Consider the following 26,976-nt stretch of genomic DNA (forward strand, 5'->3'; position numbering starts at 1 on the left):
CGTCCTGCCATAAGTTGTTTTGAACAAACAATGTCGTAAATGAATGAAATAAAACATAATAAAGTTTTAAGCCTCTAAACGGCTCTATCTTTCGTGGAAGCGATGGTAGCCATGTTGTTTACGATTTGTACATGGAATTTACACTGTTGTAAAAACTCATCGCTGAGGTCGTAAAAGATGAACAGCCAATCATAATGCACGAAAAAAGGCATATGCAAATTAGAGTGGAATTATTAACTTATAATACCACGTTTTTAAAAAAAATCTTCACAGTATACTTACATGTCGATTACTCATTTTATTGCCGAAACAATACCGGTCACGAAGAAAAAACAGGTACATATTTTAATTAAATTCAAACTCTTTATAGACAAAAAAAAAATGCAAGTTTATAGGCCGAGAGAAATCTTACTCGTCGACAGGTTAAAATCCAACAACAAATTGATACATGTAGATGATGAAATAATTATATACTATGTTGAATAATTCGGTTGACAACATGCATGTATTTGGCATTTAGAGTTTCAAATGACATTAGGCATTCTGATTAGCAAAAAAGTGTACACCTTTTTTAACACCCTCATCCGACAGGCTTTATCTAAAGCTTACTCAGTAGGAATGTAAGTTGATAAATCCTTCAATCTTTACTTCCGCTATACAGATTAGAAGTTTTAGGCATACTATAAAACGATTTATGAGAATTTTATCCGATAACGATTCCTGATATAGACAGATCAGATCAATGACATATCTAGAATGAACATTTGAGGTATAAACTGTGCATGTTCTAAATTTGTTATTAGCATATTTTTTTAATTTTTTACTCCGATACAAGGGAAAATTGATGCATTCATGCGTCAGAGATTAAACAATAAATCGACATATATGAATATAAAGAAAAGTTAAACATCCAGAAATAGAAATTGAAAAGTCTTCATGACTCAATTAATTCCGCTAAATGAGAAAGAAACTTTCAAACCGGAAGTAATAAAACCGTGTTCTATATTCTGATCTTTGTTAACTTAAATCACAAAAGGGAATAATGTTACAGAACCCATTAATGTAAAAAAATAGTCCCGTTCTACGCTTAATATCGATTGGTGGGAATAAGGAAGAGAAAATATACTACAAAGAGATCTGCACACGATAAGGCTACTAAAAAGGTAACAAGGAATAAGTACTAGACGATATTGATCAGTAATATTACAAACTAACGTATGAAGATTATATCGCCGAACTATTAACACTAAAACCAAATTTCACTCAGCATGCGATGTTCGAATGCTGAAACAGCCTTTCTTCTCTCACCACTTCCAAAATTCGTTTCAAATTTTTTAGTCATTATGTTGTTAAGTTCAGTTAGAACAGAAAACAGTTCGATTTGGGTTTCCCCACTCATTTTAGCATCGGATAATAGATTCTTCACAGCTTCACTTAGGGAATATAACATCCAACCTCCAACACCATCACGTCCGAACGATGCTTTCTCTGAATATAACAAATAAAAAAACAACATAAAAATAAAACACGTAAATAAAATGAAAGTCACTTATAAGAAATGGAACAAATTTATGAAATATTTAATCTACACTCCAGAGTTATTTCTATTTTAGGATGCTAAATAACTGAAGGATTAAAAAAAATGTATATTCAGCCTATTGATAAACAAGTCACTGAGTAAATGTGAAAATGTCATCAATACAACGTCTGCAATTTCTACTATTTTCATTATACATCGTCGTAAAAAATGCAAACCTGCTTTGGGCTATACATACCTATTCTCAATATACTGATCATGGATTTCAGATAAGTCACATGATTAGTGTACTAAATCCTTTTATTTGAGAAACTATTTGCTTATACATTACTTACAATACTCCAGATAAGAATCATGCAAAATGTGATTCATGGTTGGAAAGCCTAAATATTTTTATTTTTTATGTTTTGTTTAAAATGTTATAATAAACAGAAACTAACACGTGGCTTTTCATATAACCCTTGTTCTTAGGAGATAAAAAATATATAGAATGTACTATAGAATTCAAAATTAAGAGAGATAACTCTGTAAATGACACTGGAATACAATAGAGACTGCTGGATTTTCGATGTAGATTTTCACCTAGGAGCAGACAGATTGGAATGAATAAGTATACATTTTATCATCTAGACATGTAATGTCAGCAGCTTAATAACAAAAATAAAAATATGTAGTCTTTTTCTGGGGCATATCACATATTACAGGGTTTGCATGATCCTTAAAAAGGCTACTTGTTAATAAGAAACACAATGATATGTTTGTGTTTTCTGACATAGGAGAATGCTTATCTTCTAGTATATAAAATACGATTATTTGTTAAACACGCACCATTTATTATTCGTTCCAAGTACTCAAAATCTTAATTTATAGAATGTTTTCTTAGAGATGCACGATACAAAGTTCTTTATGCTGAAGTATTCGTCCACTTAGTATATCATGAGATATACGCATTGTTTACCTGAACTTGAGGAATAAACGACAAGACAGTCTTCTTTACAAGGGGGATCTAGGATTCGTATTATTTCTTTAGGTTTTTCTTGTTGCCTTTGAAACAGTTTTATTAAAAAATTGATTTCTTCTGTGTCGGCATGTTTCGAGTCGCCGTCAGATGGCTGGGCTGATGACGGTTTATATTCACATATTGGAAAAGTTTCTTTTTTGTTGTCCAGAATTATATCGAATCCATGTTCCATAGAGGTATCCCTTGGTTTGTCAGGTCTTGATCGACACGCCTTCAATATGTAATGATCAAAAAAGTATGATTATCTTAACTACTTTGCAACACACATTATAGTGCTGCGGACAGGTATCAAAAAGTGCTTTAGTTTTCGAGTTTAATGGGCCTAGAGGGTATACGGCTATATTATATGTCAATGGAAAGATAAATCAATGCAGTTTTTGAATATCCTTCTTTTTAAACTTAAAAGTGGTAGAGTTTTCTGTTATTTTGCATTAACTAGAGGTGGGGTCGAAGATCAATTGACTCCAATACCCTTTGATAAGTAATTTAAGTGAAATAATTTATTGTAGGTATTAGGAAACACGTAACATGTAAAGGTCACGTGTAGAATTTCAAAAAATGTAAAAAGGGCCCTATTTTGTCGAAAGTTGACTATTTAATCACAGAACAAAATTGCCCCTAAAAATGGTTGCATTTTAGAGCATTTTCTATGATTAAGAGATAAGAAGACACCGTAGAATGTTGTAATGTATATCTAAATATTCTCTACTGAATAAAAATAAAATAAACACAACGTTCTCAATTCGATCTGCAACATGAGATAAAAGATTGACATATTTTTTTCTGTTATTCAATAATCGAGCGCTCAACAATGTTCGTTTTGAAGAAATTGGAATGAAGAATAGGATATCCATAGTCAAGACAAAACACCACAAATACAAACAACCTCATGAGAATAACATATCCAAATTTAAAGAATCAACTAGCAAGCCAGGCTTGATAAAAAAAAAATTAAAAAAAATGGTGGTTTGGACCAGCGCTGTAGATTATAAGTCCAGCGCTGATGATTTGTTTAAAGTCCAGCGCTGGACTTTGAATCTACAGCGCTGGATTTTGAATCTACAGCGCTGGATTTTGAATCTACGGCGCTGAAGTTTAAATCTACAGCGCTGGACTTTATAATCTACAGCGCTGGAGTTTGAATCTCCAGCGCTGGACTTTAAATCTTCAGCGCTGGACATTGAATCTACAGCGCTGTACTTGTTAAATTACAATCTCTTATCTCTGTAAGACGAACAGGGCTCCGTAAAAATGCAACCAATTTTTTAGGGGAAATTTTGTTCTGTGATTAAATAGTCAACTTTTGACGGAAAAACTTTCTTTTCACATTTTTGAAATTCTATACATATGATCTTTACATGTTACTTGTTTTCGTTATCTACAATAAATTATTTCACTTAAATTACTTATCAAAGTGTATTGGGGTCGATTGATCTTTGACCCCTCCTCTAATTAATGCAAAATAGCAGAAAACTCTACCACTTTTCAGTTAAAAAAGAATGATATTGAAAAACTGCATTGATTTATGTTTCAATTGACATATGATACAGCCGTATACCCCCTAGGCCCATTAAAATTCGAAAAATCCTTAGCCGTCCGCAGCACTATTAGGTTAGATTGATATACACGCAATTCAACATTTATAATTACATTTTGTGACCCTTTATTGTATGCGCTTTGATAAAAAAAAATAAAAGAAAATGACATGGAATAAGGATCCGGTGTCATAAAAATTGAAATATTCTTCAAATAGTATCTCTTATCTAAATGCAATCAGATTGCTTGAAATGGAAGATTGCAAGAAAACTAAAGAATTTGTGGAAAATTTTTATTGAATTTATCTGAATTGCAAAGATGCATGTGTGCTCGTCATTATAAAAAGACAATGAGATGTTTGATATGGATACACATATTTACGAGTATAGGGATTGAAGCTTTTAGCTGAAGTTTACTATTGCCCAAATTGGATCCATGGTCGAGGTTCCTTGAACCTAGGGAACTTCGGTACTTCTGGTAGAAAAAATGGGACCATGGATAACAGGCTAAACTCGGCACTAAGGGAAGTATTTATTTTATGATGACGAGATCATCGTTCTAACACAGACCTGTATAAAAAACAACTTTGGTTTGTTTTTGAGTTCGTCCACCTCACTAATTTTCTCGATAACAGATTTCGTTGTTACTGTATCTTCATCCCTTCCATACAAGCAATGATCTCTTAGATATACTTTATCACGTGGTTTCGTCAATGGTCGTGGTTTTTCATTGCCATGACTTGCAATAACACATGCAAAACAGTCTGACTTCATATTGAAATCCTCCTGTCTTGAAACTAATATTGAATAAGAGATTGAAAGTGAGAAAGACAAACTTTCTTTTATTTCTAAACAATAATTTTAAGGAAGTCATATTTACTGTTAATTCAAATCTTGAAATATAAGACAAGTTTACACGTGATCGTAAAAAAAAACACTACGTGACATGGTTAAAAGAAACCTCCTAGCTAACTAAATGTGTACATTGTTTTTAATGTTTTCATTACAACTGAACTAAATGTTTTAACATTAATTTTGTATTACCTTCATCAAATACCCATTCAATTTGTTTTGCTGTTAAGTCATGAAAGCACACTGTTGTAAATTCAAGTTTTTCGAAAACAGCTTTCATCATCTCCAACTCTTTTAAATAGTACGGTCGTTCTGATGATTTACTAAAATTTCCGTTACTAATAATGACAGCTAAACCTCTATAGTAATGATTGAAGTCATAAGCAGTCTCTCGTCTGTGTCGTTTTCCATCTTTTGTCTTTGCACTTTTGACGACACTGAAAATTACATATGAAGGTTAAATAATTGTTTTTGTTATAATTTCAGGCATTCAAGATTTCATCATTTTTTGATATTCAGAGATATCGTCTTCCCTTGAGTTTTGAGATTTTAGACATTTCTTCCTCCGTGTTGTTTTGATTCTCGTTTTTCAATCGGACTACTCGGCCATTTCCACTACACTTAAAAATAACCTCGGATGCAGAAAGGAGAATTTCTTCTTGAAAAAAAATTGCCGACATTGTAGTCATACGGACTCAGACTAGTGTAATCCACCAGTTGGCAGTAAAACATTGTTAGATATCACTAGAAATAAAGAACAATAACTTTGTCAAGAATTTTAGCGCGAAGCGAGGATCTAGAGAAAAAAAAAGTAATGGCAAAATTTCAACCAGTGAAAGTATCATTTTATAATTGGATCCGTCAAATTTCGGACAGATTCTCCTGTCTAGTGCCTCTGAGGTTTTTCTTTTGTGTAACTAGAAAGGCTCTTGATTGTATCGTTCTAACGTGAATTGATATTTGTCTTTCGTTCTTTTTCCCAAATAAACATGAGAGGAAGACCAAGCGTGCTCTAACTAGAAATATTGTATGATATTGCATGAAAGGTCACGTGTTCCCATTGAACTCAATTGGAAAACAGCCATGCAATATCCAACTTTTTAGCATAAAAATTGCATATGGACAACTCAGCCTCTGAAGATAATGACTCCATGTGGAACAAAAGCACGAAATACCAGTGTCTGTATATCTCTCATTGGTCAATAATTGATTAATGGGTACGGTCAATTTATGTCACGAGTCATTTATAGCACCGCCTTCCTCGTTATCCAAACAGACTTCTCGTCCTGCAGGCGAGTCTATTTGAATAACTTGTAAGACCGTGTAGTATATATATATCTAAGTTCTGAGTTTGGTTTGCCCTTAATTTCACCTTATTAAGCTTCAATGCCAGATTAGATCTTAGGGTTAACTGAGTTACAGTATTTCAATCACAATATAATAATACGCAGGTATACATAGATCGTCTCGTCTTAAATAGATGAAACTGATTTCTATGTATTTAGAAGCTGATCGGAGAGTAATTACCTCGGATCGTTATATTTGATATACACATAGAAATAAAAGCCCACAGTTACACAAAATGTTAATGGAAGCACGTTTGATTAGCAGCTTTGAAGAATAAATTTGTTCTTTAAAGACAATTCATATAAAAAGTATAATAGGATAACTAATTGAAAAGTGTGAATAACCAAAATATAAGAAGTGCCGAAGAACGCCTAGATTTAACTGGTGAGCAGAACTTGTTCCGCGCACGAGTTAAATCCTCAAGCGTTCTTGGCACGAGTGATAATATTTTGGTTATTCACGGTAACCAATTGATTATTTTATTTATTATATAGATTTTCTTCATAGCTTATCGATATTGTCGATATGAATTTTAAATTCTGTGATTGGCGGATTGATATAAAAGTTGCGACGTTTTGGCGTGGGAGGAAGCGCGAGAATGAAATTACCGATTTATTTCACAGTGTTAATTATCGAAATTTATTACACTGGGGACATTCGACAAAACACTGCTACCTATACAATAATACTTACTCATTAAAGATTTTTGTAACATCGTCTTTAGAATCAACTGAAACACAAAGCGACAAGAAATATTATTATAACTTACATAAAAAAGGATTAATTCTATTGGATGAAATATAATCACGTGACATAGATTAATTTGGATATTTTGGGTTTTAATCGCAAGAAAGGTTTGAATAACCCCCACTCAAGCCATCACTGAATAACCCTATTATTCAACGGTGAATAACCCATCAAAAATACAACAGCAGGTGAATAACCCATTTTTGCAAATTAAGGATGGCATAGCACATTTAAAACCATGCATTTTTTGTCAGTCCTTTGTTTGTTCGGTATAATAAAAAATTACGGCACTCTAATTCGGTGAATATCCAATATTGTTAACCTCACTAAGGTAATTCCCCTCGGGCTACAGCCCTCAGGGACATAACCCTAGTTCGGGTTGACAATTTTGGATATTCACCTCCTCAGAGGGCCGTTATTGTATCATGATAAAAAAACGAAAAAACAAACAAACAAACAAAATGAGTTATTTGTTATCACCAAAATAATTAAAATACAATTGAATAAAATACCGATATATATAATTATGTTAAATCAGAAAGCACAATATCCGTAAAATTTATCAACAAACAGTAAACCTGTCAATAAATTGGATGTCTTTCAATGACCTTTACTCCTACTTCTTGTTGTCGAGAATCTCTGCTAACCGAAGAAGTAAACCAAAGTTGTCTTCGTCTTTTGTGTAAACCTCATATTTACGGAGACATGACTTGAAGCAATCTTCGAAACAGCGGAGGTGTTGCGAAACAAACTTACAAACTTGTAAAATCCTGGTTCCCGGGATTACGCTTCAGGTATTAGCCACTAGCCAAACAATTTCATGTACATACTGAATTTTGCGATCGGGAATCTACACTCAACGGCGTTCTTACAGGCCTTTCGAAATTCTCAGACATTATTCAAACCGTGGATAAGTCGCGTAAAATAATTTGACCACTATTCCAGATTATTGAATTTTCTTGGTTGTTGCAAAGTGGTTTTTTTTGCCACGTTTTACGATTGGTCATGGAGGCGACTAAACGAAGCAAAGTTATGACGAATATGTGCATAGAGTACTCAGTTTTCGATGGACGCAATGAAGATCAAAGTTCCGTAATATGTATGTTAAATAGACACGCACGCGACATACGTTTATACTTATGACACATATATATGAATTTGATTATAATCGAGTATGGTTAAATCCATCTAATAAAATAATTTTCCCCGTGTTGTGAGTTTCCACGGGTTCTGTCGGCCAATATAGACAGTAATCTGTACATAATAGCAAGCATCGCGAAGCAGTGTGAGCTCTACGGTTATTACGCGTACTTTCTAAATTTCCCTTAAGGTTTCCAAATATACCAACGAAAACGAAGTCATGTCCCGGAAGTAACAAAAAATGACTGTCCTTACAGAGAAAATTGATCATTTCCTTCAATCAAACAAATAAAAAAATATAGGTTAAAATTACGTTACAGTAAAGTAAGTTCATCTTTTCTGGTAGTTGTCAAGTCTTTCTCTATTTTTTTTATATTTATTTAAAGAAGTGAATGTGATGTTTTTAAAAACTTCGGGAAACACGTGGATGTACGTACGTGTATCCCCGCTGTTCTACTGTCGATGTTGCCAAGAACCTAACCAGCCATGAAAAAAACATAACTCCGATTACATTATCAAAATCGAAGCATAGCTTTTCTAAGATAGGAAAGGCAATCATTTTCCTGTTTTGAATTTGCAGCTGTCGTCTGAATTTTGTTAACGTCACATGATATGTGTAAAATATTCCCCCCATCCGTGCAGAACTGTAATATTTCCGGTATCTGTACAGATAGATCTGACCGATCAAAACTGAAATGGATGTTGCTAGAGAAGCCCCTAAGGGATAAAAAAAATGTAAATTATTGCGAAGTGCTATAAAGTTACCGAACATTTTGAATGCGAGGGGAAAAGGGGTATGGGATTGGAATATTTTGGGGAGAAAAAAATTCAACTTATTCATTTATTCAAAAACTCCCTCAATAATTAACAAGACATATTTTCAAATAGAAATGTTGATTTCGCTTCCTGCTTAAAGATAAATAAAAATGTTGCACTTGCGAAGCAAAAGTTTTTCATCCGGATCAATCCCCCTCTTTGTAATGACCTTTATTATTTTTACGAGTCTCGCACCGACGGTACATGTATGGTAAAGCTCATGGTGCTCGCTGATTTAGGCATTGCCTACTCCATATTAATTTGATACACAACAATATTGATTATCCATATATGAAAACAATCATTATTGTACATCAAATGTAAACATGTTATTCTACATCATATGTAAACATGTAATTCTACATTGCTACATGCACCATATTGACTGATGCTTTTTAAAATATTTCAGTGATAAAGGTTTTAATAGGTAAAATATTATATCTTCATGGTCAAATCTAAACTTCTGGTTTATTTTTTCAAGCAGTCACATATACAAAAGCATAAACTTTTAATAGGCAGAGAGAAGACCGTTAACTTGTATGTTTGTGTACTATACGACAGTATATATGTACATATCATGCATATTACACAACCCTTACCTTGTACTGAATGTCGAGTTACATGCACGGATGACATATTCCAACAGGAAATAAATAAATATTTAATGTGATGACAGGTTATGTATTAACGATTGTATAGGAAATCGTTGTGGCTATCCATAAGTGGTTGACCTCTGACAGTTTACTTCAGAAACACTATGTAAATAAAAGTAATTAGTAACTTTTACTTTGAAATGTTCTTTTTGTAACGTATGTAGTTAAAGAAATCTAAAAAAATGTAATGAATAAAAGTGAATTCAAATCATCTACAAACGCGTTCATACGTAAAGGAAATTCTGATGCAAATCATTTTACAAATTCAATTTGATTCAGCGAAATCAACTACGAAATTATGGGGAGTGGGTAATATGTGAACAGAACTCTGCCTAACATTCATTGCACTTTTTATGTAGACAATCGATGGTTTGGCAGATATCATTGAAATTTAACCCCTCAAAAACAACATTAAGCCAGAATATCACCTTTATACAATTCTTATTGAAAGCAATAGCAAAGAGACCACGAGAAAAACAAGCTTTATGACATTCATGATCATGTCTGTCGACCAAAAACACCGACAAAACACCATGCATAAATACCACAAATAATCCCCACAGCTCTATTTTAAGTCATTTTTTCACCACGTGCTTTCCATTAATGTCACCATATGCTAATATGACTTACTCAAAATTCTTTGAAAACGTAAAACGTCATGTGATAAACATCTGTATGGCAAAAAAAATAATAATAATAAAATAAAAATAAAACAAGCCATATGACTGTAGATAGGTTTTACCTAATTTACTAAACACATGCACTGTCGAATATTCATGAAAAGACGCAGCCTAGATTTTACACGAAATGGTGACCATTAAAATTCTACAATGACGTCGATAAAATTGGTAAAACTAGTCCATATGACGCCGTAAATAAGACCGTCATAAATTTCACGGCGGTGCATTCTTGGTATCTTTGAATCATAGTTATTAGTTACTTGTCAACAGTAAAATTGTTGTTTTCTTTCCGTGTTTTCATGTATTATGAAGACATGAATCAGGAGATTAGTCTGTCATAAGAAAATAATTTCATGGAAAAAAACACTAGATTTTATGTAATATTACTTGAAACTTAAATAGGATATCATTAACAGACCATCTAATCTAGGCTTAGCACGAACGTCTGCTGAAAAAATATGGTTAACCCACAATTTCTACACGTTACATCAATATTTAGTGTTGAAGACTAGCATATGGGCTTTTTTACCTGTGTCTTGTGTATCTACAAACCCTTATAAATCCTTAAAAGATATTAGCAAATAAGACTCGCTTCTAATATCTAGTTATTAATCATGAGATCTGACTTAATCAAACAGTTGCAAAAATATGTATACAATTGCCCTTCCAAAACTAAAAGAGCCAATAACAAATATTTACTGGACGAATACGGGCAAACAGGTTCTATATGAAAAAAAATATTAATAAAAAACCCAGACCCCGGATTTTCACTACTACTGAACTTTGCTGAACCGTTAATTTAACTACAGAAACTGATTGTTTTGTCAGTTTTGTTACCTTATATTTAATAGAACGGAGAACATCAATCACACTTTTAAGCAAGAATTGGACATTCTTATTCTGGAAGTTTTGACACTCGTAAGAATGTTTTTTTTTTTTTTTTTTTTTTTTTTTTTTTTTTTTACAGAACTGGATAACAAAGGTGTTATAGAATGTGTTTATCCCGTTTTATGTTCTCAAACAGTCGTATTCGGACTCCGACAGCTGTATTGGGCATCAGATATATCGCCTTATTAGGCTTCGGATAGCCGTATTGGGTCTCAGAAAAATGTGATGGGTCTCGGATAGCTCGATTAAGCATCGGATAGCCGATTTGGTCTTGGATAACTTTATTAGGCTTCAGATAGCAGTATTAGGCTTCAGATAGCAGTATTAGGCTTCAGATAGCCGTATTGGGCCTCAGAAAGATGTATTGGGCTTCGGTTAGCTGTATTGGGCCTCGATAGCTGTTGAGCTTCGGAGAGCTGAATGGGGTCTCGTATAGCTGTATTAGGCCTCGAATAGTTGTCGTCAGTCTCGAATAGCTGTTTTGGAACGCGGGTAGCCGTATTGGACCTTGAGTTGCATCAGTCCAAAACAGATATCCTCGTCACAATAGAACCGTCTTTGGACATAATACAAGACCAATATGTAAAACCCAATTCTTTTACCCAATAATATTTCATTCAGATTGGATCATCATGATACAAGAATATGTGGAGCAGCTGTACCCATTATTAGACCTAGATTTATACAAAATTAACCCAACCGAATGACCCAAATCTACAGAAATAGTACACTATATCGATTACTCTTTACTGTATTGTAAATCGTCAGTTACTGCGATGGCTTAATGGTAAATAGCACGTCGTGAATTACTTTGATGACGGAAAACCCGATAGCCAATTGGAACTTCCACGATTATTTTGTTTTTACAAACTAATGTTCTTTTAATGTATCGTAAATGACCGAGTAGTTCCGATTGACCCAAACATTTATAAATCTTCCAGTATCAACTATCTCGTCTCGTGATTTCAAGACAAGAGTTATCACTACTTACAACTCCGGATCCGGAGTTCGAGTTTTTAAAGATCAACCAATCTTTGTTTATAAGACAAAGTTATTATGAACGTCTTTCCTACCTTTCTTGTTCATGTCAGAAAAAATCAGTCATCGTTTAAAACACGTTTGTGACACACATTACGGATCAAGTACTTTAGTGTTGGGTTTCCGTGTATTATTTAAGGAAATAATATCGTTTAGTTTTAAAAACCCCTATCGTCCCATCATTCAATTGAACATATATCTTATTGTTCTTTCATTAATGATAATGATAGCGATTGTATAATATTTGTAAAAAAAAAATCAATGACTATAAAACAAGGTTCTGTTTTTATCATTTGTGTCACTTATTGGATCACACATATTTATACACACAATTACACATTAATATACAATGTCAAATAGCAGTCGTTTGTAGATTGTATTTGAAAAACAACACATTTTTTACTGAACATTATAAATGAAATTGTCGTATGAAATATTTGTAGAGATAAATATTTAAATTCAAATGGGTTGTTTACATACCTAACATTGACTACATTATGATTGATGACGATGATGATTATTAGCAAGATCGTCGTATAAATCATACATTAGTAAGACTGTCGTGCAAAACTTTTATATGTAATATTGTATAAATCATTAATTTGGAAGATTGTCGTATAAAACTTTTATTAGTAAGATTGCCATATTAAGCAATTTTTAGTAAGATTATCATATAAACCTTTATTTGTAATATTCTTATATAAAACATTTATTAGTAAGATTGTTACATAAAGCATTTGTTAGACAGATTGTCGTATAAAGCATTTATTAGTAAGATTGTCATATAATACTTGTATGAGTAAATTGTCATAAGAAAGCAATTATTGATTAGATTGTCGTATAAAACTTTTATTAGTAAGATTATCGTATCAAACTTATATTAGTAAGGTTGTCGTTAAAAAAAACTTGTATTAGTAAGATTGTTGTATAAAACTTGTATTAGTAAGACTGTCGTTTAAAACTTGTATTAGTAAGACTGTCGTTTAAAACTTGTATTAATAATATCGTATAAATCTTGTTTTAGTCAGATCGTCGTATGAAACAGTAAGATTGTCATGTAAATCACTTTTAGTAAGATTGTTGTATAAAACATTTATTAGTACGACTGTCGTATAAATGAGTTATTAGTTAGATTACCGTCCCATAAATCACGCATTAGAAATATTGTCGTATGCATAATATATTTGTAATATTATTTTATAAATCATTAATTAGACAAAAAGAAAATAGCCTAAATACAAAACAGTAAATACTTTCAGAGATCACCAAAAGTTCTTCAGCAAGTGTAAACACACCTTCATTGTTGAGACTGATCTACCTGATGATGTACCCGATCTCCATTAACCATCAATGATTTTACCATTTCAGAAGTGAAGTAATGGGTTAACTTAATATATTAGATCAAAATAAACCAGCAGGTCCTGATGGAATATCTCCCAGAAAAGTGGGGAAAATAGGTTTGATCAGGCCTCTTGTACTACTTTCTAAATATTTGTTACACTTTAAAGAGGTTTCTATTGCATGGAAAATTTCACATGCTTCAACTATCTATATGGGTAAAGGTAGTCCTAATGATAGTCTTAACTACGCCCTATTTTTCTTACTAGTATTATTTCCAAAATTATGAAGAAAATTTTAAATCATATGAAAGTGAATAACTTATTATCAAAATATCGGTCTGGCTTTCAACCAGGTGATAGTACTGTTAATAAGCTTTTGAAAATTTATAATATGATATTTTCAAATCTTGATGCTGACAAAGATATCCATTTTAATTTTTGCGACATATCCAAAGCCTGTGATAAGGTATGGCACAGTGGCCTGGTCTAAAAACTTAAGTTTTAGGAAATAAACAACAAGTCAAGTGGAATTTTGATAACTGTCAAGTCAAGAAGTTGTTCTAGATGATTTCTCACCTGTAATTCAAAATATTTCTGCAGTGGTACCTTAAGGATCTGTCTAGGGGGCCCTTTTAATTTTCGATTTACATAAATAGTATTGTAGTTGATATAAATAATAGTAGTCGCCTTATTTTGCGAATGATACGTCATTATTTGATGTGATATATACTTATGATAAATAAGTTTTTCAACTTTGACAAATGACCTAGGTTGTATAGATAAAGGGCTAAAAATTGGGTCGTAATTTTAATTTATCAAGAACTGAGAGTATGACATTCATCAGAAGGAATATAGAATTTCCTGTTATTTATTTTGGACAAGGAGGTAACGAAAGTAAGCAAGTTTCACTGTCATTTAGGCCTTAATTTTCAGAACAATGCATCTTGGAATTTTCATATTAATGATATGTATAAGAAGGCATGTTTCAGAAGTAGTCCATTGAGACACCTCAAACACTCTCTCGACAGAAAATCTTTATGAACTATTTTTTTGGTAAGTCTTTGTTCTGTTTTACTGTTTCTCATCTCATTTCATTTAAATTTCTACAAAATTTATTTTTCATTTCTAAGTTCTATATATTCATTTTTTAACTTTTTATATATATTTTTTTCTCGTCTTTCCCTTTCCTTGCAAAATGTGTTTACAGACGTAATTCATGCTTATTTATGATATTACTTTATAATATAAGTGATAAATTGTTTAACCTCTTTTTGAAAATTTTGCGTTGTCTACAATTCGCATGGTGAAAGGAAATTTGCATAAACTTGGTTGACCCAAAATTTAAACAATGACATAAAATTGTCAGATATATTTGAAATTAATAGTATTTTATTGGAATGAAATCATTAAATAATGACGTATTATTACGCACTGCAGTAATTTGTAAACTAGTAATAATGATCATCAATTTATTTGAGTAGATGGTTAAAATCAAATCATAACATACAGTCATGTAGATTGTTGAATTAGTATTAATCCTCCCTTTACCAATATATGAACACACACACACACACACACACACACACACACATCTGAAATATGTGAACCAATCTGTCTTACACATTTTGTAACAATAGCCATGCTTATCATATACATGTATCTAAATAACAGTTTATATTGTATTGCTTATCGACTGTGGGTATTGTACCTTGTTTCTACGGAGAGGGCTCATATGGGCATTGCCCGTTGCCCGATCCTATTCAGCCTTATACTGAATAAAATATTGTTTAAACTTAACAGATCATGGTATGAGGGATCTTTAATGGATTTAGCTTTGAACTGTATTAGTTGGATTGTTGTATAAATCATTTATTAGTTAGATTTTTGTATAAATCATTTATAAGTTTGATTGTCGTATAAACTATTTAGTACCATTTAAGGTATGTTTTTAAAGTTTTCAATAGGTTATACGATATTACCGAAAATACCTTTTTTGCGGGATTTTACACATTTACGAGGTTAATAACTGGTCAATCCAGGTTATTGGGGATAACCTGTTCAGGAAATAAATACATTCCTTGTAATCATATGTTCTAATGGGTTCAAATCCAAATATTAAGAATTGTTTGATTATAAAACATTGATATGTTTGGGATAATTTGAATCATGGAGTGCGGACCGATTGACGTTAATGACGTCACATTACTAAAGCAAGTGATACAAAATAACTTTAATTGTTCAAAGCGAAATAACCAATTAGAAAGCTTGTTACAAATCCAGTGAAATAATTGTCGCATAAATCATTTATAAGTCAGATTTTTGTATATTTGTTTTAAATAAGATTGTCATGTCAGTCGTTTTTCTGAAAATTACTTTTGTCAAGTTTATTTTGGACTTGATTTAATTATGGATCGGAATAATGTTTTGTATTTTTTGTTGTTGTTACCCTAATTTATCACTTCGTCTGCGGACTGTGTTAACGAACATGTTTTAGACTAGTAAATATCATTGTCATGCTATTTGCAATATCCTGAGTTTATTCTAAATTTATGATTTTGAAATGGATTTTCTTATATCATCATCCTGTGATGGTCCTATAAGTTGGGATCAAATAATAGTTACACGTACAACAACCATGACTTGCATATACATGCATACCCGAGAAATCGATCATACGATGATAGGCTGTTTAATGATCGATCTATTGGATTACTTAAATGTCAAAGAATTTTGGATATTTGCGGATTTGTCAATGCATACCGAATGGTTACAATCATTTTCTTTTTTCTGTACAAATTATTACAGCTACGACACAGGAAATTTTCAATATGTAAACACAAGCAAGACTGAATGTAATGGTATTACTGACTTACGAGTGACAATCACTGAATCAATGTTGTCTCACCTAAGTCAGTAAAACCATTACAGCTACCTTTGATGATTAATGGCCTGGTTTCAGGAAGTTGAATCCCATAAACATCTTGGTATCATTTCTTTCAAATAATGATTCCTGGCATGACCATATTGATTACATAGTAAACAAGGCTCATTGTAGGATAAATATCTTACGAAAGATACGTTTCATTCTTGTTAGATTCAGTGTAGAGAAAATGCATTTCTCTTTGATAGGACCAATTTTAGAATATGGTGACGTCATTTGGGACAACTCGACAATGTCTATAGTTAACAAGTTAGAATGTGTTCAGATAAAAGTTATGCGAATTGTGACGGGAGGGATTAAACTAACATCTATTAATAAACTTTATGAGGAAACGGGATGGGAAAAACTTTCGGACAAAAGGGAAAAAAACATAGACTTATATTATTACATAGTTTTATCAACAAGGAAACGGTGGTGTAATTGCAATCGCTAATTCCATACTCGGTAGATTCTTTGCAAGACAAAAAAAAAAAAAAAAAAAAAAAAAAAAAAAATAGAAATTCGCACTAGAACTAATTTCTACTCAGAATCCTTTTTTGCCAGCGTCAGTTAACCTGTGGAACAAACTTCCACAGTTTACTAGATGTTCTATCTCCATTTACATTTTTAGAAATAGAATTTAAGGACATTTGATAAAATGCCCGAATCTTTACTTTATTGGTACACGACTAGGGTGAATATTACATGCCAGATTGTAAATGAACAGAGCTTCATCTAATGAACATCTGTCCAATCGTAACCTCGTCAAGTCCACTAAGTGGACCTGTGGTCATATCGAACTTCCCATTTTGTTCTTTTGTCCAAAATACACTCTGTTACGAAATTAAATCATATTTTCTATGGCATTTGATGTACATATTACTGTAAACGTACTGTTGTATGGCTCAAATGTTCTAAATGCTGAACAAAATGCAGATGTTTATTATCAAATGTAAAAGGTTTCTTAATTCTTGACGTCCATGTACTGCATGTCTTCACAATTTTGTAAATCCTTATTTATATTTGTTTGTCTTATTTACTAGTCAATTGACAAATCATTACACACATCATTTGATTTATAAGAATCTTCTTGCAAGTTTAATCTTAAGGACACGGAACTTTGTAAAAGCTGTATAGCTTCCATCCGAATCCTATCATTAGTTTTGTATGTAAATGTGTTTACTGTATTTGCTTATGCAAATAAACTTGAACAAGTATGTTTAAACTAAGAATGAGTGTTTCTGTGTTATCTGTTGGAATCATGGCAATCCGTTTAAGGGGTCATACTAATATAAAGGATATTACGATAAAATCTTCCAATAGGCAGACGACATCGCACTTTTTTGTTGGTCAAAGTTTGACATAGAAGTGGCGTTGAATGAAGTTGATATTTTGGGGACAATTTCTGGATTATTACTTAATAGAAGTAAAACTGAGAGGTTATGGATAATAAAGTAAAAATTGTGTAAAGAAAAAGTGGCAGGCATTTCTTGGACAGATAAAGCTGTTAAAGCCCTCGGGGTATATTTTGAAAACAGTAAAGAGGAGTGCTAAAAGAAAAATTGGGGAAACAAGATCAAAAAGATTAACACTTTATTGAAACGCGGGAAAAAACGAAATCTTACCCAATTCGGAAAGATACTAATTATTAAGGCATACATCTTGCCCATTTTCACTTTCCTAGGTACTGCATGTACGATCCGAGGGACTTGTATAAAAGAAATAGAGTCAAGTTTATTTTTAAAGATTTATTTGGGATGACAAAAAACCAGATCGAGTACAAATGAAAGTTTCATGCATGCCATACAAGTTTGGCGATTTAAATATGGCAAATTTGAAAAAAAAACCAATTATGGCGTTAAAAGCAAGATGGGCCAGAATATAACTAGCAGAGGTATGTTTAATATGTCAAAGAGACAACAATGGGATGTCAGTCCGAGGCCACCCATCAATGAACGACCAGGAAACTCCTGACTTGGGACAGGCGCAATAAATGCAGCGGGGTACTTTGAGATGATCACAACACTCCGCCTTTTAAATCTTGCATGTGTGGAAAAATATAACACAATTTAACATACCTTAAATCAGTTAAAAAGGACTGAGTTCCTTATTACAAAGGAAACAAAGAAACTGAATATAAATACACAAATGTACATCACATTTTTTTTTCAACCGACACAAGGAACTCACTATCAAATACAGATGAACTTGTAAATGATTAATACGTGGGGGTATCTATCACCCTTTGTTTTACGGTATTTGACACAAAGCACAGAAAGCTCGATATACTTACCCAATAACTTAACCAAACCGTTGAATAGGCTTATTCGCAAGGGATATGGTTATCATATTGTTGCCAAATCTTTAAAGATAGAATTTTTTATTTCAAAATTGATTCGCTCTTAAAGTCTTTACATAGAAATTAAAACACTATTTCAAAGCTGTTTTTGGCATGACATGGGTTGTGTCTTTATTGTATGACTTATGATGTACCGTAATTTTCAACACCGCATGGCAAGAATTGGGATTGATTTTACAATACAATAGGGACATAACTTTTTAGCTCACCTGGGCGAAGGCAATGTGAGTTATTGCCATCACTTGGCGTCCATCGTCGTCCGTCGTCGTCGTTAACAATTTTTCAAAATTTTTCTCCTCTGACACTACTTGACCAATTGGAGCCAAACTTAGAATGAATCTTTCTTGGGGTATCCTGCATAGAACAGATGTGGTGATGTCGTAAAATATGGCCGCCGTTACTAAAAATATAACATAGGGGGTCAGACAGTAGTTTTTCGCTTATATCTCCAAAACCATTAGGTTTAACTGAAATTTGACAGTGGTTAAAAATTTTAGTCTTTGTGTGGACTGTACAAGAGGATCTAGTATCTCACGAGACAGCAGTGGAGTTATGTTGTGTAGTTTAGTGTGATTTTAATGACTTATTCACTGCTAAGGAAAACAGACAATGATGTGGTGAGTCTATATATATATATATATATATATATATATATATATATATATATATATATATATATATATATTCTGAGATTCTTAAACAAGCTTGACTTTAAATATTCTATAAAATAAATCGTAACTCCTAATCCCTTAATTTACCCCAATATAAAAAGTATAAATGTGTTCAATTATTTCATAATGGCACAGATAGACAGGCCATAGTGTGAGATACTCTTAGCAAAAGATTTTATAATGTCGAAACCGTCTCTGATTTCTGGGAAAACGCCTTGTAAAGTCACAAGACTTTTTGTTATCTCTTGTCTTTATTTGCAGTTATGTTAGTACAATATTCATAACATCCTTATTCTACATAACATGAAGTTTAAAATATCATTAAAGCATCTTGTTTTTTGGATACAAGATTTTTGACGAAGAATGTTATAGGTTTATTTTTTTTGCTAACAATTCGCGCCTTTTCAATTTATAAGGTATAATATATTCAATAACAGAAACGGAAACACTTTAACATCTTTAACGGAAATTAAAAAAAAAGAGTTCAATAAGAGAGTTATATCAAGAAACAAAAATAGATTACTGTTAATAATAGATATAAGCTGACTGGAAAACGATAAATGCTACCAATTCACCTCTACTTTCACAAGCATTGTATTTATTTATAAAACATGTATCTGTAGTACATATGAAGTACAATGTACAGCCAATTATCACCCTGGGTAAATAATGGACTAATACACGGAACATTAATAGTAGCATATTATGCATATTATAGCAAGCACTATATTCAATGAAGTTTTTATTTATTAAACATATTTACATGACGTAACAGTTTGTCTAAACAGATCTTCAAAAATAACATATACGCATGAAAAAAACATTAAGCAATATCAGACAGGGATTCTATGACAAAGCTAGTACTCCCAGTGATGTAGGAGCTGTAACGTGACACTTTCTAAAGCACCGAAAGTTGATGAACATATTTTGTTCTTAAATCATTTTGCGGGCGCCGCTGGCGGAGAATGACATGCTTACCCTTCCGGAGCACCTAATGTCCCTCCCGGTTTTTTGTTGGAGTTCATATTGCTAGTACTTTAGTTTCTTTTTTCTATGTTTCATCTTGTTTCCCTTATCTTCAGTTCAGTTTTTATGTGTAATCATTTTTATTCGGTTCACTACATTGTGTATGTATATTGCACCTTTTATTTTTTGGGGGATTTTGCCGTATTTGAATTTTTTGACTGCTGACACTTCGGTATTTGTTGCAGATATTTTGTAAATAAATTTGCCGTATAACACAATTATTTTTAAGAAAAAATCAGATATCGTATCATCAATTAAAATGCGTTTGTCATTTGTTATTAGTAAAATTGGTGTATAAATAATTTATCTTTCCCATTGTCATATTAATAAACGATAAAAGAAACAGTCTGTTAGATATGTCAATAAACTTCCAACATTTAAAACACATTAAACAATGAAATCTGTCTAACCAAAACTTTTTTTGGACTTTATAGAATTGGTACTTTTAAGATAAGTGTTTGGTTTACCAGAATTAGAAGTACCAAGCGCGAAGCAGTGGCAGACGTTCGTTTTTTTCTCTTACTAACCGCTGCAGATAGGCCTTTTGAAATTCTCGGGTGCTATTCAAATCATACGTCGTTTGACAATCGGGTAACGTCGCGTAAAATCCTTCACTTTTTCCCGACTTTCCAAGATTCTTGTATTTTCTGAGAGGGCTGGCCTCAGTGTCTATAGTGAATTTTGAACGTCAGACGCTCTTTCGGAGCTTGTAGAAATATATTCAAATTGATACAAATATACTTTACAGAAGTATGGTTAAGACAGGTATTACGAATATTCAGGATTCGAATTTCACTGGTTCCAGAAAGGATAACAAATACACAAATACAGAGATAATAAGCAAAACTATGCACGGTTTCTTGTAAAAAGTTCATCGCGGTTATATGAGACAGAGAAAAGAAATCAATCCCGCTTTCCACCTATGTCAACCCACATCGCACAACACTCTCATTTTCCCACAGCTAAATTTCATTTCTTATCATGATATCAATTATCGTTGCTTGGTATATGTGCACCTGATCCATGCTCCCAGTTTGTAGTTGAGTCCGGATTGCTCATTTTAGTTTGTATTATTTTGATTATTTCAATGTTCTTTGTTTTGTGTATCCGGAGTTTTCCCTGGATTGTGTTCTTTTTTTTATTACCGTTCGAACCATGGTTCTCTTGATATCCCTTTTGTTACTATATATGTATTAGTTTGGTAGTCATGTAAGCCATTTATTCGTCAAAACGTCACTACATTAATACTATGTAGTTTAATAAAGGAACTACACAAGGGCCATCCCACATATATAACATTGACCGAGATCAAGTAAGTTGGATATTCGATGTTCGATATTCGACATTCAAATTTTTCAATATTAAACGGTAAAATTTTACCGTCTGATATTCAGTTTGATATTCAAAAGTTCGAATGTCGAATATCGAACATCGAATATCCAACGTACATGATCTCGGTATAACTAGGACGAAATCATAATTTATCATAAATCGGTGTTATTTTACTTTTTTCACCCCACGAAAGACGACAAATCTTATCTTATTTCAGTAAGCAGGATTACTAATATCATGCTTTTTATGTATATTACGGATAATAACAAAATTAGCGAATAGATAAAATCAAGGCAGTAGTAAAAAGGAATAGTCCAAAGTCCGTATAACAGCCACATCCATCAATACAAGTGAAAAATTTTACAGGATTGCATTATATATACAGTCTGACTTTTATGTAAATGAGATACAATGCTAATGTAATAAACATGTTACATTAAGCATAGTAATCTCGGTCAAACAAAAATAATTCATAGAAGCGAAAAGAAGAAAGATAAAAGCCATTTCCATTGACGCCAAGTAGAAATGTTTAATGATTACCGCTTGTTATGGCTAACACGCTCAGTTAAACATCGTTTTTCAAAGAAGTTCATCATAATTTTATGGTAACATATTAAAAATACTGTAATTAGGAGTCTGAGTCAATTGTTTTATTGTTTTTCTTTAAAGAAAATTACCGACTAAAATAGAAGATGGAAGTGTGAAAGTCATTAATAACAGATGAAAAAACATAATATGTATCCGAAACAAATAATTCCGTACTAAAACTTATTACTCTAAATTCACAAAAGGACCCTGATGTAATATTTGCTAAAAGTTCCGGTACAGTATTAAGTAACTATGATACCCCAGCTGCTCTAGAGTCCTAAAAAGCACAATATATCTTTTTTACTGGTGTGATATCATGCAACATTGACTTTTCATGCCATGTCAAACCCGTGAAACAAGTTTTGAAGATCTTGTGTGATAAACAAGAGCTAAATCAGTGAAGTCAACCGCCAGTTGTGGATCTAGGTAGGGGATTCCAGGGGGTTCCAGGGGTCGGAAACCCTTTTTAGGGTTTTAAGAAAAACTGTGCAAAATTAGGGTAAAATGAACCAAGAACCCCCTTTTTGGAATCCTTTTGGAACCCCCTGTTACAGTTTCTGGATATGTTCTTGACAGAAAAGGTAAACACTTTGTAGTTCTCTGTTAGCTTATTATTGAAATGCATTGTAAATCCATTTTAGACTGAGATGTGGGCTGCAATCAACTTTTAATGTACTTCTTTCATATGTTCACATATATATTGATGGAACAATTGTAGGATATCTGACTATGAATGTCATAGTCCAAGTATCACTTTTACGAATTAATGTATTGTTTCTCGTGTTAGTCCTTAAAGTTTAACATTTCATTAACATAAACAAAACATAAAAATATAGACATTAATATTTTCATATGGTATGATTTGTATATCTATCGCTGACACTGAAATGATCACAGCTTCATAGAATACCATACCTCCGGTAGCAAACTGCGTAGATTTATCCTAAGATCTTGGAACAAAGAGTACGACATTCTTTTAGCTATGTTTTAATCCTTTTTTATGAACATTTTAAGCAAGCTACTTTAATTAAACTATGAAGATCATCATGTGTCATCCACCCTCATATCTATCTATCTACACATCAAATTCTTGTTTAACGAATTTTAAATGTTTTGACCATGTAGTTACAGGAAATATGGGGCGGATTTGATCTTTTTGTGAGTTTTCCTTAAAGGTTTTGTTCTCTTAGTATATGCATAAAACAATAATATACCGTATATTGTCATAAAACATATGTATACTTTGTATTGTCATTAAACATACGTATACTGTGTATTGTCATAAAAGATATGTATACTGTGTATTTTCATGTAACATATGTATACTGTGTATTGTTATCTGCGTAAAATAATGGTAATAGGCCTAACAAGTTCAATTTAAAAAATGTAATTGAGGAAAGAAAAAGAAAGTCACAAGGAAATTGTATTTTTTTCACGTTGGAGTATTCTTAAGGTAATTAGAAAATAATCTGTTACATATCCTATTAAAATTATTCAAGGATTAATTTAATGATATATACTTTTTAAATTCATTCTTCAAAATTAAGGACACATGAAATAGTTACATCCTATAAAAGCTGACATTTTTTATTACAAAACATTAAGTCTTTAGAATAAGATTTACTTAAATTTGAATAAATCCGTACCTTTAAGCTGGTTGTTCACATTAACGTTGTACGACACCTTTTCATATACACAATGGCAATAACATTAACAGGTTCATCAATCGTCAAAATTAGAAAATTAGTCCTAGTAGGCTATCTTGTGATATAGTTGGATGGACTCTGACGCTTTTTTATTTATCAGTGATATTTAAACAACAAACGCTATCTAATGAGCAGACAAAAAGTGTGCAACGAAAACAATGTGATAAACAGTGTGCAACGAAAGCATTTACAAAATTTTAAAAAATGAGTTATATTTATACCGCAAATATGTTTTTGGTATACATTACGAGAAACCTCTCATTAGCAGCATTGAAATCAAATACATATGATGACACAAATCCAAAATGTTAATTGTATACAAGAAGTATTCGAGATAAAAAAAAATATCGAAATAAAAGGCATTACTAAGCACCAAGGGGACTAAGCATTGGTGTTTCAGTGATAAAAAAATTTACTCAATATATTTGCATAAGAAACTTTATTTAGTATATATGGCGAAGTGAAATCAAGGGAACCAGTATAACAATATTAATAAAAAAAAATTAAAATCCAGGGACAAAGACTAAACCAATAAAAAGATACATATAACAGAGAACATGAGATCAACATAAAAAGATATGCAGATAGAAACAAAATAAATGAGAAATCAGAATTCCTTAAAAATTTGGAGCATGGACTGGATGCACCGGTAGGGTAAACATACCAAAAGTATCAATGTACCTTGCATGATAGACAATTACGGAGAATAATTCAAGGTTGTAGAGCATGAAAGCATATGAAATTAAGTACACAATGGTAAAGCCCTTGCACAGTAAAGGAAGATCAAAAGAGATAAATAGGGTCAAAATTCATTTCAGACATGTTTCTCTTAAAGGAATCAATCTTTTTACTCAAGGTAAAACTTTATCGACAAAAACCGATTGATTGAATAAATGTACCACTGACCTAATGAAAAGTCAAATATAACGGACGTAAAAAGTATAACAACATATAAAACACACTATAACAAGCTAGGGACGCTAGATAATCAATTCTGCTAATCTGTGTAGAATGGGAAAAAAGTTAATTGTTTCAAAAGAGTAATGAAGCCCCCCCACCCCCCCCCTCGCGATTCAAGATTCAAATAAACAAACTATAACAAGCTAGGGACGTTAGATAATAAATTCTGCTAATCTGTATAATGATGAAAAGTTAGTTGTTTAAAAAAACTAATCAATGGAACCAAGATTCAAAGGAATGCTATAAGAGAAGAATACAATGCATACGTATATGATACTTACCCGTTTGCTGTTTAATATACTAGAATTAATTGAACTTTAACTTGTGTGATTTATTGTTTTGATACACAAACAATTTCTTAATAAATGATTTTGCTGGTGTATGATTTGTAATGACATTAATGCACGTCATGCATACTATGGTAACAACTTGCATTTACAGTACACAGCATGATGTAGGTTATTTTTGTAATAGAAAAAGAAAACATTTATCATTATGTCAACTGTGTATTATCACAAAAACATATGTATAATGTGTAGTGTCATTTGCGTAAAATAATGATAATAGGACTAACTAGTTCCAAATCGATTAAAAATGAATCAATTTAAAAGAAATTATTGTGGGAAAAAAATCACAAAGAAATTGTAATTTTCACGTTGGAGCAATCTTAAGGTAATTGGGGAAAACATATGTTACATATGGTAATCAAAGGACTCCAGCATTAATTTAATGATATATGCTACATGTATTTCATTTCATTCGTCAAAATTAAGAACACATAAAGTATTTCCATCATATACAAGCTGACCTTTTTTTTGTAACAAAACATTAATTAAATCGTTAGAATAAAATTTACTTAAATTTGAATAAATCCGTACCTTTAGCTGACTGTTCACATTAATGGCGAATGACATATTTTCATATACACAACGGCATAATATCAACAGGTTCATAACTCGTCAAAATTAGAAAGTTAGTCATAGTAGATTATCTTGTGATTAAAGTTTGATGCAATTTGATTTTTTATTTATCAGTGATATTTAAACAACGAAAAGTATCTAGTGAGCTGATAAAAGGTGTGCAACGAAAAATATCTGAAAAACAATGTGCAACGAAAAATATCTGATAAACAATGTACAACGAAAGCATTTAAAATATTTTTAAACTGCCGATCATATTTATACTGCAAATATTTATTTGGTATACTTTACGAGTATCCTCTCATCAGCAGCATTAGAACCAAATACATAGGAAGAGCCAACCCCCCCCCTAAAAAAAAAACAAAAAAAAAACCAAAAAAAAAAATTATTGTATTTAAGAAATACTCGACAAAAATAAAAAGATACACGCAAAAGAGAACATGAAAATAACTTAAAATGATATGCAGATAGAAACAAAATAAATGAGCAAACCAGACTTCACTAAAAATTGGGAGCACGGACTAGATGCACCGGTAGGGTAAGCATAGCAAAAGTAGCAACCCCCCTTGTATGATAGACAATTAGACGATTACGAGTTTAATGCAAGGTTGTAGAAGATGAAAGTACATGAAATTAAGTACACAATGATGAAGACCTTGCAGAGAAAAGGAAGACCAAATGAGGTAAATATGTGTCAACATTTGTATTAGACATGTATCTCTTCAATGAAGCAACATTTTTATCCATGGTAAAAACTTTTATCATAAAAACCAATAGATGGAATAAATGTACTACTGAGCTAATGAAAAGTCAAATATAACGGAAGTAAAAAGTATAACAACATATAAAACAAACTATAACAAGCTAGGGACGCTAGATAATAAATTCTGCTAATCTGTA

General features: G+C 32.1%; 1 protein-coding gene and 1 long non-coding RNA gene across 8 annotated transcripts; one reads left to right on the plus strand and one right to left on the minus strand.

The window, feature by feature from the left end:
- Window positions 1-1,036: 1,036 nt before the first annotated feature.
- LOC148616375 (uncharacterized) lies at window positions 1,037-5,902 on the plus strand. The gene is made up of 2 exons (XR_015922182.1): window positions 1,037-1,163; window positions 5,432-5,902. It is a non-coding gene; the product is annotated as an uncharacterized LOC148616375 (long non-coding RNA).
- On the minus strand, window positions 1,175-26,159 carry LOC148616376 (caspase-7-like). Of its 7 annotated transcripts, none has more exons than XM_088583352.1 (8): window positions 26,035-26,159; window positions 19,083-19,273; window positions 9,595-9,750; window positions 6,986-7,022; window positions 5,138-5,382; window positions 4,664-4,890; window positions 2,496-2,769; window positions 1,175-1,488 (listed from the first exon to the last, which is right to left on the minus strand). In XM_088583352.1, exons 3-8 carry the CDS (start codon window positions 9,629-9,631, stop codon window positions 1,247-1,249), a joined length of 1,062 nt encoding a protein of 353 aa, XP_088439478.1. In that variant the 5' UTR covers window positions 9,632-9,750; window positions 19,083-19,273; window positions 26,035-26,159; the 3' UTR covers window positions 1,175-1,246. The 7 variants fall into 7 exon arrangements, 6 of the variants coding, with proteins under 6 accessions (XP_088439478.1, XP_088439476.1, XP_088439481.1 ...); XM_088583350.1 differs by lacking the exon at window positions 26,035-26,159 and adding an exon at window positions 24,137-24,292; XR_015922181.1 differs by lacking the exon at window positions 26,035-26,159 and adding an exon at window positions 24,137-24,292 and having other exon boundaries at window positions 1,351-1,488; window positions 2,366-2,769.
- Window positions 26,160-26,976: the final 817 nt, after the last annotated feature.

This window comes from Perna viridis, chromosome 5 (genome assembly GCF_037379345.1).
Source record: "Perna viridis isolate PV_CMFRI_1.1 ecotype Kerala chromosome 5, ASM3737934v1, whole genome shotgun sequence".
NCBI classification, from domain to species: domain Eukaryota; kingdom Metazoa; phylum Mollusca; class Bivalvia; order Mytilida; family Mytilidae; genus Perna; species Perna viridis.

Coding starts and splice junctions, on each gene's coding strand:
- LOC148616376 (XM_088583352.1), bottom strand. CDS start 9,631: ATGTCATCCGTGCATGTAACTCGACATTCAGTACAAG. Junction 5,383..6,985: donor GTTACAAAAATCTTTAATGA/GTAAGTATTATT, acceptor TGTAATTTTCAG/TGTCGTCAAAAGTGCAAAGA. Junction 1,489..2,495: donor CGTTTATTCCTCAAGTTCAG/GTAAACAATGCG, acceptor TGTTATATTCAG/AGAAAGCATCGTTCGGACGT.